Genomic DNA, 22573 nt, shown 5'->3' on the forward strand with positions numbered 1-22573 from the left:
GCGGAGAGGGAGAGAGTTCTGTGGTGGTGTATCGATTTCTTTGGAGTGATGTGTGATGTGTTTCTAAGCAGTTAACTAAGATTTGTTTTGAAGAGCAGCATTTCTAGGACATCTGTGGTAGGTCTGAAGCTATCGGGGTGCCAAACCAATGGTCCATTGCTTATCAAAAACAGGTGTCATTGGTTGCCTGGTGGTAGGAAATACTGTCCAGTAAGGGCCACTTCCATGCTGATGGACTTGAACGTGAACACTGGACTGCTATAGCTATACTGGTATGCCCTGACCACTGGCACTGATGAAAAAAGTAGTACTCACAATCGAAGTAAAAGTATTAATACTGCAATTTAGAGATACAACTCTGGAAATCTCAGTTGGAACTGTTACCCCCGCGACCCGATTCTGGATAAGCAGTTGAAGATGGATGGATGGAAGTCCGGAATTTAAAATGTACTTGAGTAAAAGTACAAAAGTATTGATATCAAAATGTACTTAAAGTACCAAATGTAGAAAGTAGTCATTATGCAGAATGTCCCATTTCACAATGTTCTCAATGCGTCTCATCGCGACACATTGTTAGCTTGTAGATCAGATATTTTCAAATAAATGTAGTGGAGTAGAAGTAAGAGTATTGTACAAATTAAAGTAAAGTACAAATTACCTAAAAATGTTACTTAAGTACAGTACTTAGGTACATCTTAGTTACTTTATACAACTGCTTGTTGATGGAAGTGTCCTTGAACATGAACACTGGACTACTGTATGCTGGTATGCCCTGACCCCTCAGAAAATGTAGTCTCAGTTTCACCTGTCTTTTTGTAACCACATTCTGTTATAAAGGGCATAAAGGTGGTTCATTGCGTGTACCCTACAGCACAAAGAAAACCACGGAGGGTTTCTTTTATTTTTATATTTTCTTTTACCACCATAAAAGTAAATGAAAGTCACATCAACACCAAAACACAATGTTTTTGATATTATTGATTTCACCTCTTCCCAGAAGGCATGAATGGAGCAGCTAAATTGGGTTCCATTCAGCCACACCCTCCTCCATTATTTCCGTGTCCATCTATCTTTGCTTAATATGTCTGCTGAGTTTGTATTCAATAAAGGTGATGCTCTGGCTGGCGATAGTTGACCTATGATAATTAACCCGTCAGCCATCTGGGCATATGCTCACAAAGGCGTTTTCCTTGAATTTCTGTGGGTGACTTACAGCATTAAGAGTGTGCCAGCCTTCGGCATGGTGCTGTGAGTGTGTGTCAGAAATGTCTGAAGGGTATTTTGGGCAACGTGGTGTCAGTCACTCACGTCTAGAGCTACCTTGGAGACCTCTGGAAGCTTTGTGAGGACTTTAATGATGTCCTTGGCTGCCTTTCATTATGTGGTATTCATTATGGGCACGCTTGTTGTCGAGCCTTTCGTACCTCAACCTGTCTAAAAGCACACGTGAGATCATTTTTTTTCTATTGCTGCCATGACGTGCAACCCACCACCTCGAAATCAGTACAGCTATTGAATGTGATTCATCTGAAACCATGAAACTCTCTCAACTTTGCTGATGTAAATCGACGCAACACTTACCAGTGATTTCATTGAGCTGAATCTTTCTTGTGTCTCTAGTGAATTTGTGATTATTTAAATCTGTATGAACTGGCATACTGTACTGTATGAATCCTGTTATGGCTTGTTTTAAGGCAAGGGAAATAATTTATGGGTGCAACTGTCAAACTAATCAATTTAACAAAAAAGAAAATCGATTTGTAAAGAAAGCACAAATTTAAGGATAAAAATTACACTACCTCTGTCACTATTTTCACAGAATACTTCAAAGCAGAAAACAATTAATAATTTCACCCACTGCTGTACGGGAGCGTGTCCATATTGCGATGTGGCATTTGTTCGACATCCCATTATTTTGTCGCTGGTGAATTCTAACCTGCCGACGCTGGTGAATGCTAACCTTGGTGAATGTTAACCACTATGCCTAAACCTAACCCCAACCTCAGTAAAACTATGCCTAAACCTAACCCTAACCCTTAGTCGAACGTAAAAATATCGAGATTCACCCTTGTTGTACACCTGTAAAACTGTGATGTGACAAATTAAACTAATTATTTCTGATTCTCTCTTACATGTTCGTCTTCTCCTTCTCTCACCATACCCCTCCATACACTTCTCTCCATCCTGCTGTCCTCCATCGTGGCAACACTCCTTCCTACTTCAAGGAATTAAGGGCTGTCCATACAGTCTCCGACCACCGTACTTTTCGTCAGAAAGGTCCGGTTCAACTACAAAATTACGTCACTCGCAACTTCTTAAAAGCATTGCCCCGAATTTGAGGCCTTATTCTGACCTTTCGGACGGAAAGTTTGGTGGTCGCCGCTGGTCGGAGACAGGCCTTAAGTCTCCATACCTTTTTAACACTTTCTATGCCTTAAACGGAGATCTCAGTTTTAGCACTTTTAGTCTCTTCTGTGCCGGCGTTTTAGTGTTTTTACCGTGTTTTTAGAGGACAGTCGCGTGCGTGCATATTGCTGTGTGTGTGCTCTGATTCGTTGTGGTGCTTTCTACACCCTTTCTGTGTGTGAGCGAGCAGTGGCTTCGCTTCCTTGTTGTTTTCACTCTGCCCGAACTCCACTCCAATGCATGAGGCGGGGCATGAAAAGTTTCATTTGTCACATCACAGTTTTACAGGTGTATAGCAGTGGGTGAAATTATTATTTGTTTTCTTCTGCTTTGAAGTATAACAAAAAGTCTACACTGTTTTTTTATGCCCTCTATGCCCTCATGTTTTAAATATTTGCTTCTGTTTCTTAGATCTTTTATAGTGGTGTGAGGATTGTTTATGCTTGTTGAAGCACAAATTTTAAGTGGATTATAAATAAAACCCATTATTATTATCATCATCTTTCCTTACACCTCTCTCTCTCTCTCTCTCTCTCTCTCTTTCCCTCTCTCTCTCTCTCTTTCCCTCTCTCTCTCTCTGTGTCTCAGGTACTCCTTCCAGGACGAGGAGGACATGTTCATGGTGGTGGACCTGCTGCTGGGAGGGGACCTGCGCTACCACCTGCAGCAGAACGTGCACTTCTCCGAGGTGACGGTGAAGCTCTACATCTGCGAGGTGGCCCTGGCGCTGGGCTACCTGTGCAGCAAACACATCATACACAGGTAGGATGGATGGATGGATGGACGGACGCAGGCATGTGCACACAAGGGGGGCTTGAGCCCCTGCCCTTTTACCCGTCTTTAAAAAGTGTCCTCTCTACAACATGAATGCAGTTTTTACTAAGGTGAAAAAAAAAACTCTCATAAACTGAATTGAAAGAGCTGCCCTCTCTGAGTAGAAATCCATGTCATACGCCACATCTCCAGTATTGACTTGATTATGCTTAGTTCAGTGTGGTATCAAGCACCAGAAATAGCGCTGCGACGCGTTGTGAGCTTGGAGGTGTGCTATTTTTGATATTTTCACCAAAAGGCCCTTTTAGAAATGTCAGCCCCTGCCTTTCTAACATTCTCTGCACGTCCCTGGATGGATGGACAGCCAAGGCGTCTGGCAAAAGGTTGTGTACGAAACCTTTGACATTGTGCCGTCTTTATTCATTCACAAAAGCAGTGATTCTCAACCTTTTTCATTTCAAGGACTACTTTTATAGGTATTAGTCCACAGACTCCAACTTCATATCGCTGGGACCCCAATCTGCACTGTTTGCGTTAATTTAACTCAGAGAGTGTACAAATGGAACCAAATGGAATGGCTCTTGAATTGTTCATTTGGTCCTATTTGTACTCTCTCAAGAATTATAGACCCAAAAGGATCCATTTGGATCCCTGGTGGTCTCTGGACGGCAGTGGACGCCGATGTTCAGAAACAGTGCACACAAAGGGTTTCGTTGAAGGTTTACACTCAGTTTTGGCACCGCGCTTATTATGGTTTGCATTATAACAAGGGTTCATATTTTAGATTGTAATTACAGAATATAAAAGATGAGTGTTAAAATTATTTCATTTACTTCTTTCTTTTGTTTTAGAGATTCTCATTTCAGTGGTTGGGGGCATGCGTACAAGTGGCTAAATATGTCATTTTACACAGAATAAGCCCATTCCCAAGATACAACGCAACCTTTCATGGTTGGATGTGACTTATGGGGGCTAGAAGTGTTACTGTAAATAGCAATAAAGAAACTGCTGGCTTATTGTGTCTAAAAAGACATACTTAGCCACTTGTACGCATGCCCCCCATGCGTACGTATGCCCCACATTTTAGCACGGTAAACGCGATAAAACAATAGAACGAAGCAAGTGAAAACATTTTAACACTCACTTTTTTCTCTAATTACAATCTAAAATATGAACCCTTGTTGTAAAAAAACAAAGTTGTCCTTTAACCAAGGGTGGTGGTTGGGGTCAGTGAGCTATCGCTTCAGGTTCATTCGTTCGTCACAGGATTTTTCTGAAGGGTTTTTCACTCTCAAGCTGATTCACAACGTCTGCAAGGTCACATTCAGTTGGCCAGTATGACTACGGTCCAGTCCAGCCAAAGAACAGGGCCCACGCATATCAAGCAGTGGAGGAGTTAAGTGCCTTGCTCAAAAGCACCTTAACTGAGAGACAAGAACACCTTGTACAGAAGGGCCTCAGCCCTACAGTATGTTCCACAAGAAGCACAGTATGGCTGCTTATAGCATTCTCCACTCAGCGCTCCCTTGGGTCCTCAGCTATACACCCACCAAGGGTGAAGTCGATCAGATGAACAGTGCTCGAAGATAGACACGCAGAAAGACAGAGATTCCTGGAACTTATAGATATCTTCTCCAGTTTTTATTTTTCCTGCACTGCTGTTTTTCCTCAACTGCTACAGCATCTTATTTATTTTCCTCCGTCTGTTCCTTTTCTGCCACCTCTCCGGTAGAGCCCGACCGATATGTCGGTCCGGCTGATGAATCGGTCATTATTTTACTTGTTTGACGACGTCTGTATCAGCAGTTTTGTAGACAATTCGTCCCGATATCTTTTCAACCTTTCCATCCATATATTTTAGTCGGCTATTTTTGACCATATTTCTAATAGGGCTTAAGTGTTTAATACATTCAAGCTGGATGTTCTCTAAAAGAAACTTAAAACAAATCTTTTTTTTTTTTTTTTTTACTTTTTTTTTGTTGCACATTTTGACAAAATACCGGTCAAAATATTAATAATCGGTGAAGGACTCTCCAAAATTTAGATCGGCATAGGACTCAAAATTCTGTCCTCGTTCGTCCTCTAAGAGTCTCCGGTTTGTCTTTCTCCTGCCTTTCCTTTCTCCTGGAAGGACTAATGAAGCCAGCAGTCACTGTCTGTGCTATCGCTTCTCCTTTGCGCTCAACCTTTCAGCCTGTTGTTCCATCATGAGTGCTCCTGCTCCACACGCCAGCATGGCAAGGTCAAAACCGACCTGACACAGGAGGCCATACCTGACACAACAGTTTAGCCCGAGACCGCTGAGTAAGATATTCATGAAATACATCACTTTTTTTCCGTCTATGCTGCCGCCGGATGCCCGTTTCAATCTGCAAAATGCGGATTAAGTGCTTTTCGGGGCAGAAATATGTGCTGCTACGGCAGACACGCGGCGGACGTCATAGCAGCAGAGTCGTGGCTACAGCCCAAAGTTGTTTAAATCACTCTTGGTGCATGGGTATTAATTCACTTAGAGACGCTGCCAAGATGCAGTGTGAGGTACATGGGGTGTACACCACGGGTTCTCAACGTGGGGTCTGGGGATCCCTGGGGGTCCTTGAGAGTCTGTAACACTCCTAGACTGTACATGGACCTGTATTCCATTTGTACAATCTCTGAGTTAAAGACATTGTGCCGTGATCCCCCCCCCCCCCCAACATAATCATCAGGTTTTATGATTATACGTGGAGGTAGAGTTTTCTCAAAAAAAGTGTACAGAAAGTTTTAAAATTATGTTTTTACGTGGCCACACCCACCTGTTGATTAAATATACCTGGTTTTCAGGTGGGTGGTAACCCAGCTGAAGTAAAAAACACAGACCGTGTTGATGTATGGTAAAAAGGGGAGGCGATGATTTTATGATGACATTAAAGCGGTGTATTTCAATTGGGCGTTTTGACTCAGAGACGTTCAGCTTTCAGGAAGAAACCAATAACACACAGGGAAGACATATTTGCATATTATAACCACACCTGGGGGTCTATTAGAGGAATGTTAACTCCATAGACGAAACAGAAACAGAAAAGGTACAAGACTATGCCACCACCTCTTTAAAGTAACACTGAGGAGTTTGTAGCGTAGAATGAGGGCCCAGCAGAGATTTATTTTTTAATCATATCAAAGGATGGTCCTTGGCCCTAATGCATATTAAACTAGAGCTCCTGTAGTAGAAATATTTATAGAGTAACAAATGTGTGTATACTTGTTTTCCTTCCATTCAATCTCATTGAATGAACGGTCAACCAGCCTTCAAAGTGCACATGCTAATTCAACTCAACTGTCAATCTAACAGCTGAGCTGTCTCCCCCAAGCTTACTTCTTAGTCTGTCAGCAAATCCTTATTTCTGTAACTGTTTCTATGTTGCTGTGTTTAGAACATATCCTTATAAGACCATGTTAACATGTTAGAATAGCATCATGGACTATAAGAGCTGTATGGTAATGGTACTAGGGGAGGCTTGTGCCCGGAGGGGCTGACAGGAGAGGCCAGGAGGCCTGCTCCTCAAAGGATCTGTACTGCTGTTACTCTGTTCAACTTTTTGCCTCTTTGATAAATAAACCTTTGTCAATTCTTCAAACCCTTCATCCTTTTTGAACATTAATTAATTTCTATAACAATTTGGCCCCCGAACAGGGACCTGATATTTCATCTTTACCATAGATGGATACTTGGTCAAAAGAACTCTGGGGTGAAGGAATTTTTTGAAAAGGAGATTTTTGAAAGCAGACCTAAAGCAGGTCCACCACCATGAAGGACAAAGAGGAGACCACTACAGAAGACCAACTAAGCAGCTATGCAAAATTGACTTTCATCAAATCTACAAGAATGGAACCTCGGAAATCGATCTATTCTGTGAAGACAGCTCCAACATCATGGACAGAGGGAAGCTTGCTGTTCACTAACAAGGAAAGCAAGCCTACCACCAAATCACACAGATTGACAGCAGAGGTGAGGGAATCGACACCACGTCGAACACCAACAGACTTTTGCCACAGTAGGAGGGGACCAAGACAAGGAGACACATGCTGTGTGGCACATCAGAGAGCCACTGAACTGGACCCCACCAGCCCAGTGGAGATCGCTGAAGCAGAGACATTAACCGCAACCGCACAGCAAGGGAAGATGGGAGGACAACGCCATGAAGACTACAACAACTAGTTTGATATTAAGCTGAATAATTTATATAGGAATAACATTTAGGGAAAAAATAGGACCACAATTAAGTTCTCTTTTAGACAAAACTATTAGGCATCTAACAAGTCCTATAGATTTGCCTTCTGACGTCAGACGGAGTTACGCAGCAGATGTAAGACGTCATGGGACTTGTTCCTTTTATCTCTGTCATGAATAAGAGCATAATTGTTGTAAAAGGTTTCACCTGAGAAATTCAGGTTAAACAGAATATTAGCTAAAAGTTGATATCTAAAATATGAGTCAACAAGGCATTTGCCACTAATGTGAGAATATTTGGTTTTATGGTTTAAACTCTGGTGTTTCAACATTGAAGAGTTATCGGGCAGCTCCGGGAACGTGGTGACTGTCAAGGAAAACACTTGAGTCAGACGGGAGACATGCGGGCTCTTGATTTTGTAAAACAGAGTTTCAAAGTACAAACAAATATAGATTTCACATTTACTAAATTCTAGAAATGCTTCTGTTGAAAACACTTGTACGTGAGGACTAAATTCCATGTGGCAAGATTCCATGTAGCAATTCCACGTGATGCTATGTTTAATTCAGACAACCCTTAAGAACGAGAGAAACCTCTCAAACCCAAACAAGCAGATCTACTATTCTGTAAGGTATAGCTCAACATGTAATTGTCTGAAATGTCTATTGATTTGGCACTCTATAAATCTCCTGTCATATGTAAATGAACAGATTATTCATTCACAAAAAAAAAGTGTGGAATGTAGTAGAAATATTTATAGAGTAACAAATGTGTGTATACTTGTTTTCCTTCCATTCAATCTCATTGAATGAACGGTCAACCAGCCTTCAAAGTGCACATGCTAATTCAACTCAACTGTCAATCTAACAGCTGAGCTGTCTCCCCCAAGCTTACTTCTTAGTCTGTCAGCAAATCCTTATTTCTGTAACTGTTTCTATGTTGCTGTGTTTAGAACATATCCTTATAAGACCATGTTAACTTTCCCACTGCCAGATTATTTATTTATTTATTGGGTCTGGTGCCATCAAAAAGCGGCTTACCTTTGCGACGTTATAGTAGATAGACAGACAGACATTTATTTATTTATTTTTATTTTTTTGGGTTGTGCAATAGTGCACTTTGGTCTGCCAGGCAGCAGAGGGCGGCGTCATGCGAGAATGAATGTGAATTTGCCTGTTATGTGTTGAAGAAGAAGAAGACCAGTCACTGGCCATAGAGCCTTACAGCCGGAGGAAATCAACAAGGAAGTGAATTGTTCTCCGTTGATCTAACGCATAATGGATTTTTTACACCATCACCGCGGAAAATGTGTTTACAGTAGACGGCCGCGCGACCCCTCATCAGCTTACAGTCATCAGACGAACGAACCGAACGAGCGCCGTATTGGCGGAGAGGTCTTGCGCAATCGGGCGAACGTGAACGTTCAAAGCGGTGGGAGAGTTAACATGTTAGAATAGCATCATGGACTATAAGAGCTGTATGGTAATGGTACTAGGGGAGGCTTGTGCCCGGAGGGGCTGACAGGAGAGGCCAGGAGGCCTGCTCCTCAAAGGATCTGTACTGCTGTTACTCTGTTAAACTTTTTGCCTCTTTGATAAATAAACCTTTGTCAATTCTTCAAACCCTTCATCCTTTTTGAACATTAATTAATTTCTATAACACTCCTTGAAACATTTATTTTTGGGAATCACTGTTGTGAACTGAACTAGAAAGGTGCAATTCTGTAATTCGTCGTTGTCGGTTCCAAAACCTTCTTTCTTTGGGGGTCATTATTTTAAAAAACATTTAAAGTTGTGAAAATAGCAGATCTACAAGTTGTGTGCTTGTAGATCTTCTATTTTCTCTAGTTTTGTGCGACACTCTTGTATGATGAAGCAGGGCTTTACTTTATGAAAAAACTAATTTGAAACTTGAAGATACGAGGTTTCTGCCCGACAGTGACGAGAAGCAAGTGTGGTTACTTATATATTGTGATGTCACGTGACACTTGAGTCTGACCAATCCTGTCTGATTGGACCTTATATTGTCCAATCAGAAAAGGGACAGAAAAATTCCATTCAACTCAATTGACTTTTGGGGTTTGAAAAGGTTACAGAAAAAGGTTACTCTAGTCTAGATGAAATAAAGCAATAACAATAGTCTGAATGCCCTATAGACGGGTTTCTGGTCCACGTTACACTGATAAAACTAGATGCGTGCGCAGGGTCCGAACCAAAATTAGACAATGAAACCAGCGCTCCCCAAAACAACAGGTTTGGGGATTGGACGGAATTGATTACATGATACAGTCAGCTGTGCATTTAGTCTCAATGTTTGTAAACAAGAAACCCGTCTATAGGCAACCACACTAAAATAACTTAGGGATGTTTGAAATGCTGACCAGGTGACGCCAGCTGAAGGCCGTCAATGCTTATTTGCTTTAACCATCAAATTCACTTTGGGACATGAAGGATTGTTGGCGAGTCTCTTCAGAGTAGAGTGGAGCCTCTTCATCTTCGAGACAACCTGAGATGTGCGTTGTCTAAATCAGAAGTGTAATTTAATATTGGGAGAGCCTTATATATTGAACACTTCAACCGTACATTGAGTTTAGTGTCTTACACAGGTCAGCGTTTTCCCAGACGAGGTGAGACTGGTCTCTTGTGGTGTCTTTCTTTTGCGGTTGAGTGGAGCGAGGCCTGAACGAGCAGCTTAATGAATATTATAATATGACCTTGAGTGATTCACATGGGTATACTGTCTGACCGCCAAACTCATTAGACACAAGACACGCCGCGATGGATACACACTTACATTCTTTATATAATCCTGCATAGAATGCAAAGCCAAATACGTGTATGTTGGTTGTTTGCACGCACGCACGCACGCACGCAAGCGCGCGTGCACACACACACACACACACACACACACACACACACACACACACACACACACACACACACACACACACACACACACACACACACACACACACACACACACACACACACACACACACACACACACACACACACACACACACACACACACAGAGAGAGAGAGAGATTTTGCAATAGTACAGTAAGTGTTCCCAATTCATCCATCCCAAGGACCCCAACTGTAAACAAGCCATAGTGCTTTCTTGGGTTTAAATCCTACCTTGTTTCTGAACTGTACTGTCCTGTGATTTGATGTGAATTGCTAATAAAGTATTCAATCAATCAATCAATACATCCTTGGGGCGAAGCTTGACCTTTTTCCAGTGTGGTTTTAGATCAAAGGGGACCCCGATATATGGATGTAGGCTATCATATGCAGCAACTCGTTTCACTTTCATTTACAGTAGGCCTATGTAACCGACCAAAATAATAGTCTAAAATTAAGTAAACACTCAGAAAACAGCCACTGCACATTTTGATCTATGTCTAAGGACATTTAGACATTTAAAGGCTCAATATAATAACGAAAATCTACATGGTTATTTGGTCGCAAAAATGACCTAGCCATCCCATCCCATCCCTCCATCGCTCCATCCAGGACCACAGGTCCCTAGCTAACCCCATAACCTCTGCCCAATTAACTAGCAGAACCCAGAGAAAGATCTTGCAGTACACCACAACTAATGGTGCGCTTCACTGTTAGAGAGCACACCGATTCATCAAGCTCCCCGGATAACAAATTACGCCATTTAAAAGGACGACTTAAAGCAGATTACTCACTTTTTTTTCTCCTTCTGTCTCGCAAACCCCACGGGAAAAACGAGGGATAAAAAGGAAACGAGGGAGAGAGAGAAAAAGAGACAGAGGAATTATCAATGCTTTGCTTATTCATCCGCTCTATGTTAAGGATATGAATATTTAAATGACTGTTCCCGCTAGTTGAGGAGTGCGGTGCGCAGGTGTCTGCGACGCGTGTCTTGATGGGAATCGACGACTTTTCAATCTGCATTTATTAGCCTCAAAGTGGAAGTCGCACAGCGGTCTAATTCTCATCTCATCTCTATGGAAATTTCAGTGTAGCATTTCTTCTCCCAGACGGCGTTGTGTTGACATTGGTGCTCTGTGTGTGTGTGTGTGCGTGCGTGCGTGTGTGCGTGCGTGCGTGCGTTTGTGGGTGTGTGTGTGTGTGTGTGTGCGCGTGTGTGTGTGTGTGTGTGTGTGTGTGTGTGTGTGTGTGTGTGTGTGTGTGTGTGTGTGTGTGTGTGTGTGTGTGTGTGTGTGTGTGTGTGTGTGTGTGTGTGTGTGTGTGTGTGTGTGTGTGTGTGTGTGTGTGTGTGAGTATGTGTAAGGGAGAGAGGGTTTGTGTATCAGTGTTGATTTTGACAGGGAATTGGATTTAGTTTTAATCATAGTGTTTTGAATAACAATGTAATATGGTTTTAATTCTATTTTAGTCATCCGAAATGTTTTAGAGTAAATCCAGATAAAAACAACAACAACAGAGGCCAACCGGGTGCTCAAGGGAGAAAAAACGTCTTTAAAAGTGTGTGATGCTTCAGTGTTAAAAAAGAAGAGATCCGAGTACTCACGAAAGTGGAGGAGAGGAGTTCAAGTTTAAAAAACATTTTATTCTATAAAGAGGCCAACACGTTTCGGCCGTTTAAGGTCATAGAAAAAGGTGCAGGACAGTACAGTTCACTGGTACAAGGTCAACTAAAAGGATAAACACCACAAGAAAGCTTTAGAAAACACAGTTGTTGGCTTTCTTTTATAGAATAAACTATATTTTGTTTTAAACTTGAACTCCTCTCCTTCACATTCTTGAGTACTCGGATCTCCTCTTCTTTATTAATAATGACAGAAGGTTTGAGGGAGGTGTCATCATATCATCACGGTGACAAGATGCTGACGACAACACATGTACTGTACGCGCCTCCATATTTAGCTTAGGGTTTTCCAGGATAAACGACAGTATGTATGCTGTTGTACTGCAGATTCTCCTCTTGAGAGCCACTGGCTTTTCCATATTAAATACAAGCAAGGCCCCCGGGGGAGGCTGTGACAGAGAAACAATGAGGTCACCTGGAGTAGTTAGTTAGCTGCTCTCAACAGAGAAATTCAAGCAGGACTATTGTGAGGATATCATGCTTCGTCGACTAAAACTATGACGAAAAATGTTTGTCGACAACCTTTTTTCACTGATGAAAACTAAATAAAAACTAAGCTATGATGACTAAAATATATTGTACATTTAAAAACGACTAAAATGTTAGGGAGCGACTAGTGGAGAAGAGCATAGAACTAAAAAGACAAGTCATTTTATGTTTGTTAGCTCGGGTTTTGTGCTCTGAAAAGGGCAGATCTACAAGCTCAGAACGTATCGCGCTGGGACTCGTTGTGAGCTTGTAGATCGTCTATTTTCAGCACGCAACCGAGTGTAAAATCAGGCATCACAACACCATCAAGGCCCGCAAAAATACATTTCCCCAAAAAGTTTAATTTTCAAAAATGTGCCCAAGTAGCAAAAAAAAGCAGATCTGCAAGCTCACAACATGTCATAATGTTATGCGTTGTGACCTTGCACATTTTCGCTATTCATCGTACCATAAAGTACTTCATGGAGGTTAAACACAGAAAAACTGCCAGGAGTTTTGTTCCCCCTGTGATTTTTTCACTGGTTACATATCAAAGCAAATGCTAAAACCCTAGGATGTTTTCACTGATAAAAGTTCAACACCGACTTCAAACCAGTTGTGGGTGGGTGTTTTTTTAGGACAAGCATCACTCGGGGGAGCTTCAATTATTAACACCAGGCTGAGTCTCATTTAGGGGACATCAAGTCAGTCTGCACAGGCATCCGTTAACCAGTGGAAAGATTGATGGCAAGATGGAGGAAGGACAGGCGTGCAGGCTCGTTCATGGGTCCACAAGGACCCTCAAATTAATATGCATTAGGATACAGACCCCCAGTTGAAAAGTATGTTACGTTCCACTGACTGCAATAAGAATAGATTTGTCAACATGTGTCAACATTTTTAACCGCGGTGCGGCGCCTTGTGAGCTTGTAAAAATGGAGCCAAGAAAACAAGAACTTGATGTGCTCGTGATTTTGTTCTACAGTTATGCACAGAGCCTATAATGCACTGTGGTGACAGAATGCCGCATCTTATCGTGAGCTGATGCGTGAGATATGCCCATTTCCTCATGTTTTCTTTGTGATCTTGCAGTCACAGTGGGCAGTCTGGGCACTAAGTGCCACCAAAAAAAGTTTGTTTGACTAGAGCAATTTTTTACAGATGAACGGATGCACGCAACGCAACATTCACGCAGGCCTGCTGGGGTTCAAGCCAAGTGGTTAGATGCTATTCATAATTATGCAATGCAATGTTTTCATTGTACTGGTACCATATACGTATGTAATATTATTGTTGGACAATAATACTAATATAGCAAGTACAAGTGCATATGTTTTCATGTTGCGTGCATCCATTCCTCTGTCCTCCCTTCTAAAAATAGCACAAGTCAAAGGCACTTTATTGGCACTTCCCACAGCCCCGGAACCCATCTGATGGATCGCCTTGCTTTCAGATGCAATATTCTGGCACAAATGTCTGCCCATGCCTTGAGAACAAGGAGACGCAGACACTGGAGGGACACATGAATGAAAGGCTGAAATGAATTAGACTTTCTGAACTGCTGATTGGCACTTCAACAGTCCTCCATCCACAAGGACGTGGTGACCAGCGGCCCTAGACGGATAGATCAGATTAGAGGGATTTGAGAAAGTGACGCATAATGAATATGAAAGAACAGGAATAGTCAGAGGTGGGATAAATCAGTGGTTCTCAAACTTTTACATTTCAAGGTCTTCCCTTAACTCTGACAGACATACAAATGGAACCAAATGGACCCGTTTGTATAATGTCAGAGTTACAGACTTGTAAGGGCCCATTTATACCCCCTACCTAGAGAGTCCCTGGAATGCACTTTGAGAAACACTGGGTTAAATCATCACAGGGCATATAGGGCTAATCATCTTTGTGTGCCCTATGCATTACATAGATCCAGTTACAGATTATGGACCATTCTCTCAAACTCAAATAACATCCCATAGCTCAGACCATGACGCACCAAACCCCATCAAATTGACTATACACAACTCAAGAAATACAAAGACAAGCAAAACAACGATCCAAACAGACTGGAAGCGGCGAAGGTGTCGGATCTTTTTCTCTGCAAACAGTCGGCGCTGCTCACGTCCGCGCTAACGTATGTGGACGTCCTGAAGAAGGATGCGGGAGCTGAAAGCTCCTCGGAGCTGGCCGGGTGTATGGAGAACCGGAAAGATTGGAGACTCCGATGGAAGCTCGTCTGAGGACGACCGCGAGAGAGCACTGCAGAAAGGGCCGTGAGTGTATCCTTGTTTAGCTGCTCTGTAGGTGGCAGCTACCACTCCAGAGAAGTGAGACAGAGTACACAACAAGTTAGTGACAACACAACGTGTACTCAATTGATCAGTTAGATGAGTGTACTCTACAGGTGTGTTTGATGAGGTGTGATATAGACCTAACGATAGGTCTACAGAAACCGCACGGCATTGTCATAGTAGGCAGACATTCTGTGAAAATAGCATACAAACTCGTAATGTGTCGCAGCATGAGTCATTGTGAACTTGAAGATCTGCTATTTTCAGTGAAGAGATTTGGTACACAGGGAGAAAATATGGTTTTGGTAATTACCTGATACTGTACATAGACTGGGATGAACTAGAAAATGGCGAAAACACACACCGGCATCTGATCATTTAATGATCAGATGCACAAAGCGGGCTCTCGACCGGATCACACTGGTCAATTCAGAACAAAATGTTTTCCGCTGTGCGTAAAGCCTGGTGACGCGAGGTTACCGACTTACATAACCTAGTCCAGAAGACACAAGGTCAACTCTTCACTCTTCACAAACTACAGTTCACACAGTAGCTGCAAAGCGTCAATAATATAGTCAACAACAGTGGCTTCGGTATAGAAACCACATGAGGCTTTGGGCGTCCTGCGGTGTTGGCCGGAACACCGTAATGGAAAATTCACATGATGTCTGTCCACAGGTGTTCTTACCCGGTCAATATGTCTCAATATTTCATGCAGGAAAGCCACTTGAAGTGTGAAGGGTGAAGCCAGTTAGGGGGCTGATGGATCTGTCCACGGAGGCAGACTGTGTTTGCATGGCTGTGATCGGAGTGATTGGAGTCTATTGACCCCTGTGTGCCTTATGCTATATGACAGTATGAGTGTTGGTCTTTGGACGTGACTTTAGTCTAGATGTTATGTGAAAACGATCATTCAAAGAGTTTCACAGTGGGGGAAGTGAAACCCAATTGTCATAATTATAAAATTTGCTTAAGCATATTCTCATACCTTTGCTATGAGTTTTATTAAATTGAATAACATTACAATCCCTGTGGATTAAAGCATGCAAATCACTGTAAAAAAAGAAGAGATGCGAGCACTCCAAAATGTAGAGGAGAGGAGGTAAAGTTAAAGTTATACCATGTAACTTTTTTTATAAAACATATCTTAAAATTGTCCTAACTGTTAAATCGCTAAAGTTTTAGAACCCCCCCTCCGTTAATTTCAGCTTCTAAAGCCTTCTCTTTATATGTTTTCTATGAGCCGTGAGGGGGGAGAATTTCGTGGCAAAATGACGTCATCTGCATCATCTGTATACGTTGTGTATACGTTGGCCAATCACATTGCGGATCATACACACATGATACACTACCGGCCAATCACAGCGCAGATCATACACTGCCGGGCTCTTCAGGAATTAAACTGCAGTGTTTACACTGGTCTAGGAGTCTAGCATGTAACTCCCCAACCGCTGCTCGTAGAGACACGAGAGACCTCGATGGATGCGTCTCGGCGAGGCAACTTACACAGTATAGCTTTAAGACAAAGTTTATTCTATAAAACAGCCAACATGTTTCGACCGGTTAAGGTCTTCATCGGAGCAAGAACTATCAGTTGCCCATTGTGAAGCCCTTCAGTCTATATTCCTGCTGATCCTCAAAGCAACACACACTTTTAAGATGTTTTTTTTATCTCCTGTTTTTCCTCTATAAGAATCACTGTGTTTGTGTATTATACAGTATGTGACCAGGTGAGGCAGATACTAAGCGTCATGGCTTGTACCGCAGCGCGTGACAGTACATATGTAAAATGTACTGTATTTCAGTCAACAAAATGTTACAGACGGATTCAGAATTGTCATAATACTCGTCTTCATTGACCCAAATGTCAAATCGGCGTTTACATTTTGTAAATGTGGCATAAACAGCAAGTCAGGTTCAGACCTCCATTGCTTCACAGGAACCAATGTTACTGATTGTCTAAACTAAGTCTTTCATAATCATTCAGTTAATGTTAGAAGATGACTTCATCTCTCATGTCAAGTTCACAGGGTTCATTGGGTACTTCCAAAACTGTATGCAAGTGCCAAGTGATATGTCCTTTTATAGCTCTGATCCATTGAAAAAATGCAAACATTGCCATCTATTCTAGTTGTCATATACTGTATGCTCACATAGAATCTCTGAATGTGCTGAAATGGGACCCTGTAACGGTATAAGATCAAGCCTAACACAATGTTCCCGAAAGCGGATGAGATTACACTCGACAGCACAGATACAGAGTGCAGTGACTACAATTTGTTTCTACCATCCATTGCTTTTGATCTCCTATCACTTTACATTTGTACCTGCATTATGAATCATTTATGAATTTGAGGATAATTATATTTTAGGAATCCACTATTCATTCACATTATTTGTTTACAAAACGTGAATATTCCGTCCTGCGGTTGTAACAAGTGCCACGATTGTTTAGCTCCTACAGTATTACAAGGAGTAGTAAGGAGTGTGATGGCCAGCCTGGCTACTACGACAATATTCCTGTGATTCCAGAACATTAAGGATGAAAGTGCGATAACAGAAACAAGAACTAAGAGAAGAGTTAGTGGTCGAAACAATTAAATATATTTGTTTTATAGTTACTAGTCCTGTGCTGGGGGGGTGCCCGTTGGGAAGATCTTTATGCCCATATATGGTGTTCCATGTTGGAGTGCCCGTTGGGAAGATCTTTATGCCCATATATGGTGTTCCATGTTGGAGTTCCCGTTGGGCAGATCTTTATGCCCATACATGGTGTTCCGTGTCCAGGCCAGTCTGTGATGTCAGTACTATGACGTCAGAGTATGACATGATGTCAGCATGCAGACAGACGGTTAACATGGCGGCGAAACGTATAGTATCAGTGATGTCAGCATGCAGATAGTCAGACGGACGGACAGACAGACATTCGCTAAATTAATAGTTAGATATTACAGTGAGTAGAAGGGGAGAATATGAGAAAACAACACATTCTTCTTGAGGACGAAATGTCAAAGTTTGTCATGGGACTGAGGATCAGAGATTTGATTGTGGCGGCGTTGAAACACTGGAAATTCGAGCGAGGCGTTATCCGAGCGAGAGGCGAGCCCACAGAAAGTGGTGCAAAGGCCACTCCTGCCCACTCAGGCCTGTCATACGGACAGGCGGGGAATCACTGTATCAACAATAATAATAATAATAATAAAACTTTATTTGTATAGCACCTTTCATGACATGAAATGCAGCTCAAAGTGCTTTACAGAGCATAAAATGAAGCACACGTGCTTAACAGAGAAAAGGTAAAATAGAAATAAAAAATACATAAAAAAGAGATAAGTAAAATGATTACAATAAAGCAAGAAAAAATAAAAGCATAGAACATTGAAGAACAATTTCAGAGCCGTGCGGACGTCAATAGCAGCATAGGGATTAAAAAATTTAGCTAAAAGCAAGAGTAAAGAAATAGGTCTTGAGCTGTGCTTTAAAGCTATCCACCGAGGCTGCCTGTCTTAGGTGTAGTGGTAGTTTATTCCAAGCTGTCGGTCCATAGAAGCAGAAAGCTGCCTCACCATATTTTTTATATGTCATTGTTGGCACCTCAAGTAGGTCTGCACTAGAGGACCTGAGTGGGCGGGTTGGAACATATCTATGCAGGCAGTTATAGAGGTACGAAGGTGCCAGACCATTTAGAGCTTTATAAACAAGTAAAAGAATTTTAAAATCAATCCTAAAAACAACCGGGAGCCAGTGTAGCGACGCTAAAACTGGAGTAATATGTTCTCTTATCTTAGTTTTTGTTAAAACTCTGGCTGCTGCATTTTGAACAAGTTGTAATCTGTCAGTTGTTTTCTTTGGCAGACCAGAGAGAAGTGCGTTGCAGTAATCAAGCCGAGAGAAAACAAAAGCGTGGATCAGCGTTTTTGCATCGTTCAGCGACAGATAGGCTCTAATTCGCGCAATATTTCTAAGGTGAAAGAAGGCAATCTTCGTGACATGATTAATGTGTGTATTAAAATTTAATTCAGCATCAATGATCACCCCCAGGTTCTTAACAGAGGTGTTATTTTCTTTAGCCAGGTTACCAAGTCTATTAATTATTGATTCTCTCTGGGCAGTAGAACCTATTATGAGAACTTCTGTCTTGTCCTCATTTAGCTTGAGAAAGTTCTCACTCATCCAGCATTTTATGCTGGACACGCACGTCAGCAATGGGTCTAGAGCACAGGGGTCGTCCGTAGCCACCGAAAGGTACAACTGGGTGTCATCAGCATAGAAATGGAAATTCACACCGTGAGCGGAAATAAGTTCTCCCAGCGGCAGTATATAGAGGGAGAATAATAAAGGACCAAGAATCGAGCCCTGTGGAATACCAGAGCAGATGTTGTGTTTGTTTGACTCGAAGTCAGCTAGATTAACAGAGTAGCTTCTGCCTGTCAGATAAGAGCAAAACCAGGACAGAGCTGTACCTGACAGTCCTACCCAGTGTTCGAGACGTTGTATTAGAATTGTATGGTCAATTGTGTCAAAAGCCGCCGATTGGTCCAGCAGTAGGAGAACGGACACATCTTTGTTATCAGCAGCCACCCTAAGATCATTAATAACTTTTAAAAGTGCAGTTTCTGTGCTGTGTCCTTTCCTGAAGCCGGATTGGAATTTGTTGTGCACCTTATTGTTCTGCAGAAACACATCCAATTGATGAAAGATAATTTTTTCTAGGACCTTGCCCAGAAAAGGCAAATTAGAGATGGGTCGATAATTATCCAGCACGGACGGGTCAAGGTTGGGTTTTTTGAGTAAGGGTTTAACTACAGCCGTTTTCAGTGAGTCTGGAAAGACACCTGATTGTATAGAGCTGTTTACTATTTTTAGGATATCTTCAATAACACAGTCTACAACCTCTTTAAGAAACGGCGTGGGTATTGCATCCAGCGAGCAAGAAGACGATGTCATTTGCGATATGGTTTTACGAAGTTCCTCTTCATCAATTGCACAAAATGATACTAGGCTCCCCCTAGATTTATCGATGCTTTTACACATGGCACCATTAACCGCATTTGCATTTGTGACAGTATTATTCGTAATACCAGCTCGAATGTTAACAATTTTGTTGTCAAAGAAGGATGCAAACTCATTACACTTTGCTTTAGAGGCAGGGAGTGACTGCTTGTAGGACTGGGGGGGGTTTAAAAGGCGTTCAATGGTAGAGAATAAGACCCTAGCATTGTTCTTATTCTCATTAATAATTCCGGAAAAATAGGCCTGCCTAGCCAGACGCATGGTTTTATTATAGGTGGCTGTTGACGCCTTAAATATCTGTAGGTGGATTGTTAATTTATTTTTTCTCCAAGCTCGCTCTGCTCTGCGGCATTGTTTTTTGAGTGAACGTATATGATCGTTTATCCAGGGTGTTACTTTGGAATTATATTTCTTTTTAGTTTTCATAGGAGCCACTATATCCAGAGCTGACTCCAATTTAAGATTAAAACGTTGAACCATATCATTTACTGAGGGAATATCCGGAAGGCGGGGTGCACACGCAAGAAGGCTGGCAAACTCTTCTGCTGCCGAGGAACCGAAAAATCTCTTTTTTATAGTATATTCTCTATTGTTTTTTTCTAGATCAGAGACAGTCATATTAAAACACAGTAAATAGTGGTCTGATAAATCAGGCTTAGCGATAATCCTGTCCATAGAAATATTTAGCCCTTTAGAGATCACAAGATCAAGGGTGTGGCCTTGATTGTGGGTTGGCCCGGTAACATGCTGATCAAAATCAAGGGAATGCAGTAACTGTAAGAAACTCATAGCTGTAAGATCAGTAACAGTGTCCACATGCAAGTTAGTATCACCAGCAATAAGGGTTCTCTCATAGTCCGTGGAACAGATAGATAGAAGTTCAGATATTTCTGTAAGAAATAAGGCTTTGCTACATTTTGGTGGGCGATATATCGTAATCATTAGAACAGAGGATTGACTCTCAAATAAGTTAGCTTGATATTCAAAGGATGAAAAACTTCCAAAGGACAGGCACTTGAATTTAAAAATGTCAGAGAAAATGTATGCCAAGCCTCCGCCTCTTTTTCCTTCGCGCACTGATTGAATAAAGTGATAGTTTGGTGGGCAGGCGACACCAAGTGCAAAAGCTCCATCGTTGCCCAGCCATGTCTCTCTCAATGGCACATCAAAGGGCATCCTCACTCAGCATTAGCATCAGACACAAAGGGCACCTGACTAACTGTCGAAATATGACAAGTTCTCTTGGGAGTGAGAATGCGTTAATTGGAGCAAAAGACCCTGACGCTGGCATAAGACATGAGACGTGAGGTACATTTTAAAGAGATATCAATAAGAGAGTAACTTCATGATCATGACTGATCATGAAGTGGCAAGGTCATTCAACCAATATGGAGTCAGGAGGACAGCTATTATTCAAGTCAAGGAAAATGGGTGCAATGAGAGTCCACAACTGGCAAGGCTAGACATAAATCTTTCATTAAAAAAAGGCGGCAAAGTATCCCCCTGAAGTTCCTCGTGGGCGGTTTTCCACATTTTGGAACTCTCTCACGTTCGGTGTGCTGTCACCTTCAAAGCCAAGCTTTGAATGGTTCATCGTGCAATCCCTGTCTTTTACAATGCTGCCGTGACCCGCTGACTATACTGCTGCTGCTGTCTCTTGTTTAAAAGACAGACGCTGCTGGGAAGATGGCTGCACTGACGCACTCTTGGATGTTCACTCTAGGGCTGGCAGGTATTTTTTAGTGCTGAATGGTAACATAAACAATACATATCTCAGTGGACTACATGTTCCATTTTAGCATAGAGGTCAAAGCCACATTTGACTAAAACAGACCATGATCGAAATAAAGACAGGGTTGCCTTCCCCGTTTCCAAATACAGCTGCACAATGTATCAACATGTAAATGAGCGGTGCTTTTTATGAGTTAAAAGCGTCCCGCGAAGCTTGGCCAGTGAGAGAAGTGTGGGACATACAAACAGACAAAGCCAGATGTAGGAGCGGTTTAGCACCACTCAAAAATAATATAAAATAAACAACGAGAATACTCCCTATGTTATTTTACGACAACGACAGACTGATTATGCTGATGCCCTGTGGCAGGTTCTATAAATGTCTCCTAAATCCTATAAACAGGTTTCTGCTTCTCAAACTTTTTCATGTCAAGGACCCCCGAAATGACATGTATTTGGCCACGGACCCCCATCTCAAAATATATAGTTCCAGGGACCCCCAGAAGCAATATTTGAGTTACAAATGTTCACCTTAAAAATACATATATTCAAAGATTTGCGCAGATTTTCACAACTTTTCAAAAATAGCTTAAAGGAGTAGTTCACCACTTTTCAACCTGTCTTCATATAATAGGTCCTCACTAATGTTCATGATAAAATATCACAATTTTTTTCTACTCAGTCCAAGTCTCCTAGGAGAGCTGTGGGAAGTTCAGAATCCATAGTCTTGTGACATCATCATTTTCCAAAAAAAAAAATTAACCAATATTTTTGAAAAAAATATTTAGATTTTTATTATCGCGAGAACAATGGCTTCCACTTTAAAATTGCAACTTTTCAGGAATAGAAAGCCTGCAGTTTCTATAAGCTGGATTGACAATCGATGATGTCACAAGACTATGGGTTTCTGACCTGCCCACAGCCCTCCTCTGAGAAAAAAAAAAAAAAAAAAAGAAAAAAGCTATTTTTGAGTGAGGACCAATTATATGAACATAGGTTGAAAAGTGGTGGAGTGCCCCTTTAAGTATAAAATAATTCCAGCTAGATCTTAATGGATTAAGGGGGGAGGGGGCTTTCTGCATTTTTATCAGTGG

The 22573-nt window shown here is 41.8% G+C and overlaps 1 protein-coding gene across 1 annotated transcript in view; it reads left to right on the top strand.

Moving 5' to 3' along the window:
• Window positions 1-22573, top strand: part of stk32a (serine/threonine kinase 32A) — a gene marked incomplete at both ends in the record, with an annotated part of 196378 nt that overhangs the window by 63462 nt on the left and 110343 nt on the right. Inside the window, one exon of the mRNA XM_080749165.1 lies at window positions 2995-3168. Coding sequence (XP_080605291.1) covers window positions 2995-3168 — 174 coding nt within the window. The remainder of the gene's footprint in view (window positions 1-2994; window positions 3169-22573) is intronic.

This window comes from Nannobrachium achirus (genome assembly GCF_963921795.1).
Source record: "Nannobrachium achirus genome assembly, chromosome: 19".
NCBI lineage: Eukaryota > Metazoa > Chordata > Actinopteri > Myctophiformes > Myctophidae > Nannobrachium > Nannobrachium achirus.